General features: G+C 34.8%; 1 protein-coding gene across 1 annotated transcript; it reads left to right on the top strand.

The window, feature by feature from the left end:
* Positions 1-973: 973 nt before the first annotated feature.
* LOC106882505 (uncharacterized) lies at positions 974-1,747 on the top strand. The gene has a single exon (XM_014933200.1). It carries the CDS (start codon positions 974-976, stop codon positions 1,745-1,747), a length of 774 nt encoding a protein of 257 aa, XP_014788686.1.
* The last annotated feature ends 1,924 nt before the right edge of the window (positions 1,748-3,671 follow it).

The following is a 3,671-nucleotide window of genomic DNA, read 5'->3' as shown; positions in this document are numbered from 1 at the left end:
ATGTAAAAAGATATGTTAAAGCGTATGTAAGTGAACAATGTAACAATAAATACATTACGTTACCATTGGACTAACTATTTCATATCAAAATATATTTTGCGACATTTTATAACGAGGCAGTTTATGACTAATTAGTATAGAACGTGTTAAATACGTGTATCGTACGTACCATCCAATATCACTGCTAGTCAGTAGCATATTTTATACATAAGTGACAAGTGCTTCCTTACTATCCCGTTAAACTTTAGTCAATTATGAGTCATTTATAACCCTCATGATGTGCAAGAATACGAAAAATAAAAGCAGTGATGAAACTGACTTAGGTATAGCTCCGCCAAAAAAAAAAAAAAAAGAATTAAACAATATACTCATAAATTATCGAACAAACTTTTATTGGATTCTCGATTTTCATCATGGTTAGAACCAAATAAAACAAATATCGAAAGAGCATGCTGTAAATTTTGTTGTGTGAAATTCAAGGTAGTGTAACTCATCTGGAGAGGCAAGGAAAAACAGATGAACATATTAAAAATGTCAATTCAGAAAATAAAAGTGGGAAACTGACCGACTTTTTGCAGCCTACAACTTCTGTTCATATTACAAACATAACAGCTACGGGAGCTTAAGCTTTGTTCTTTCATTTCAGATCATAACTTACTAGTAAGACTTATGGATTATTTACCTGGACTAATTCAGAATGCATGTCCTGATTACAAAATAGCTAAAGGTATTAAATGTGCAGGAGTCAAAGCTACTTAAATATATAAAAAATGTTTTAGGTTCTTATTACTTTGAAAACCTCATTAAACAGTTCAAAGAGTGCAATTTTTTTTATTAATTGTTGATGAAACTACTGATGTAAGTACAAAAAAAAAACCCCAGCTGGTTTTGTTAGCTGGATTTTAGGATTGCAGCACTCAAAAAATTATTGATAGTTATTTAATTCTTCTGGAAGCCAAGGGTTGCTCTGTTAATGGGCTTTTTCTCTATTGAAAGATGCTTCACCTTACTTGATACTCCTTTTGAAAATTTGATAGGATTTGCCAGTGACAATGCTAGTATAATGATGGGACAGAAGGGAGGTGTGCAGGCATTACTGAAGAACAAAGTTCCCTCTCTCTTTATTCAGGGTTGTGTCTGTCACTCTATGCATATCTGTGCATCAAAGGCATGTTCAGAATTACCTTCACATTTAGAAGAACTTGCTAGAAGCATATATTCATTCCTCTCAAATAGCTCAAAGAGACTTCAAGAATATGAAGAATTTCGGGAATTTACTCAAACAAATCCTCATCAATTATTACATGTAAGTTGTACAAGGTGGCTATCTTCAAAACAAGTTGTCAAAAGAATACTAGAACAGTGGCCTGTTCTAGTGTTATCCTTTACTATTGCTGCTATTGAAGATAACAACAATGCAGCTTCAAATGTGCAGAACTCATTAACAAATCCAATCACACAGATGTATTATGCATTTTTAGCATATATTTTGCCAGATATTATTAAGTTGAACTTAGATTTCCAATCCGAAAGCTATAGAATGCACAAATCTATTACATGTCCTGTTAAGGGAATACTTGGCAATTTTGTTAAAAAAGAAATTGTGAAAAATAAAGCGCTACATGAAATTAACATCAATGATCCATCAGTGTATCTTCCCATAGCTGAAATTTACAGAGGAGCAAAAGGTGAAAGCATCTACATAAAGAAAGCTTCATCTATTAGTACAACTGAATTGAAACAATAGGCTTGTGCCTATTCCACTTGGAATATCTGGTTTTGAAAGCTGTTCTGTCTTGGTGGAGAGGAGTTTGGGAATTTTGTAGTGGGTTAATTTTGTCGTCTGTAGAACCTGGAATTGGTGTTGTTTCTTGTGAGTCTTTGGTGGGTACAATTCTTAATTTTCAATATTTGTTTGGTCGTTTGTGAGTTAAAATAGTATGCTTTTATTTTCTTTAGAAATAGATTAGCATTATTTTCTGTATGAAATTCTTTTTCGTATTTGTTAAACCAGGCAGCGTTCCTTTCCCAACGTCGAAGCGATGTCGATTCTTCATTTAAACATTTTTCTCTCCAGAGTTTAAGTGCTTTCAAACAAAACGCCTTCAGTATTTTTCAAAATTTCCATTTCCATATGTTCGTCAAAACATTTGAATTTTTTTTCATTTGTGTTGGTTCTAAGACGCAATAGCTGAACTATTTTTAATTTCATCTACAGCCATCCTTTCTCTGAGTTTCTTTGTTGTTCACGTAAATGGAGTTACAGTAGAAAACATTTGCCTAAGGTTCCACGCACTTATGATGAACCCCAAACCATGCAGTTGGGGAGCAAACAGCTATGCCCGGTCATTTAAAAATCAACAATGCAGATAAAGTTCCAGAATGTACATATGTAAAGTTAATCTGGCCGAATATGTCCGCAATAAAAAAAGCTCCTTGATATCCGCTACAAAACGAATGTGGCATGAAAAATTGAACGAATTTGTCCCGAGTTTACTAAATTAAAATATTAAAGAAAAAAAAGCCATTCTCAAATAACATAAAATATTCTCGGTCGTAAAAGCTGATGTTTAGTCATCTGTTGGTGTTTACATTACATTTATAACGTAACGTGAGTCGTTATGGTAGTTTCCATTGTCTCACATTAGGTGTTGCTCAGCATAAAAAAAGCTGATACTTCTCCCGTAGATATAATATTTGGTGGTTGTAAATAAAACAGTAAAATTTATTAATTCCTTGTACTTTCTACTACAGGAACAATGTTTTAAATTTTGGTAGACGGGGATAGTCTCATCTGGTACTTATTTTATCAGCCCCTAAAAGACGAAAAGTAAAATTGATCTCGGCAGTATGTCAAGTCAGAATATAAAGCTGGAAGAAATGCAACTAAACAATCTGCCTTACTTATTAACGATTTGATCAGCTCGCTGTCCTAGTAAAACCTTTTACTGATGAGACATTTGTAAAAAGAGCAGAAATAGTGGAGGCTACAAGATATTTGAAAGTAGCACCATATTACTATCATCAATTTTGGACAAATCTTTTGTGAACAGATCTGCAAATGATAGAAGACAACGTTTTGTTGCTTTTGTAAAGTGTTCACATATTTTCCATACTTACGTTTTGTTTAATATGTTCCAAAAAGTTCGCTTCACCCCAGAGGTCAAAGGCGCCCTTGTTACGAACATATTCGGCAAAATTGTAAAACCATTTATCGTTTATCGTTTACTTGTTCCAGTCATTGGACTGCGGCCATGCTGGGGCATTGCCTTGAAGAGTTTAGTCTAGTCGAACCAATCGACCCCAGTACTTATTTTTAATCCCGATACTTATTTTATCTTTTCCCAAGCTGCTAGATAACGGGGCTGTAAACAAACCAACACCGGTTGTCAAGAGGTGCATAAAGACACACACACATAGGTATATATGCGTGTGTATGTGCGTGTGTGCGTGCGCGCGCGTTTCTGTGTGTGTATATGTGTATATACGAAGGGTTTCTTTCAGTTTCCTTCTATCATATTCACTCACAAGGCTTTGATCAGCCGGGGGCTATAGTAGAAGACACTTGTCTAAGGTTCCACGCAATGAGACTGAACCCCAAACCATGTGATAGGGAAACAAACTTTTTACCACTCAGCCACATCCATCCATCAATCCATCCATTCGGTCAT

Source organism: Octopus bimaculoides, chromosome 6 (genome assembly GCF_001194135.2).
Source record: "Octopus bimaculoides isolate UCB-OBI-ISO-001 chromosome 6, ASM119413v2, whole genome shotgun sequence".
In the NCBI taxonomy this organism is placed as follows: Eukaryota; Metazoa; Mollusca; class Cephalopoda; order Octopoda; family Octopodidae; genus Octopus; species Octopus bimaculoides.
This window is presented reverse-complemented; position numbering and strand designations above follow the sequence as displayed.

Bases quoted from the DNA above. Each gene is read 5' to 3' on its own strand.
- LOC106882505 (XM_014933200.1), top strand. From the start codon at position 974: ATGGGCTTTTTCTCTATTGAAAGATGCTTCACCTTACTTGATACTCCT.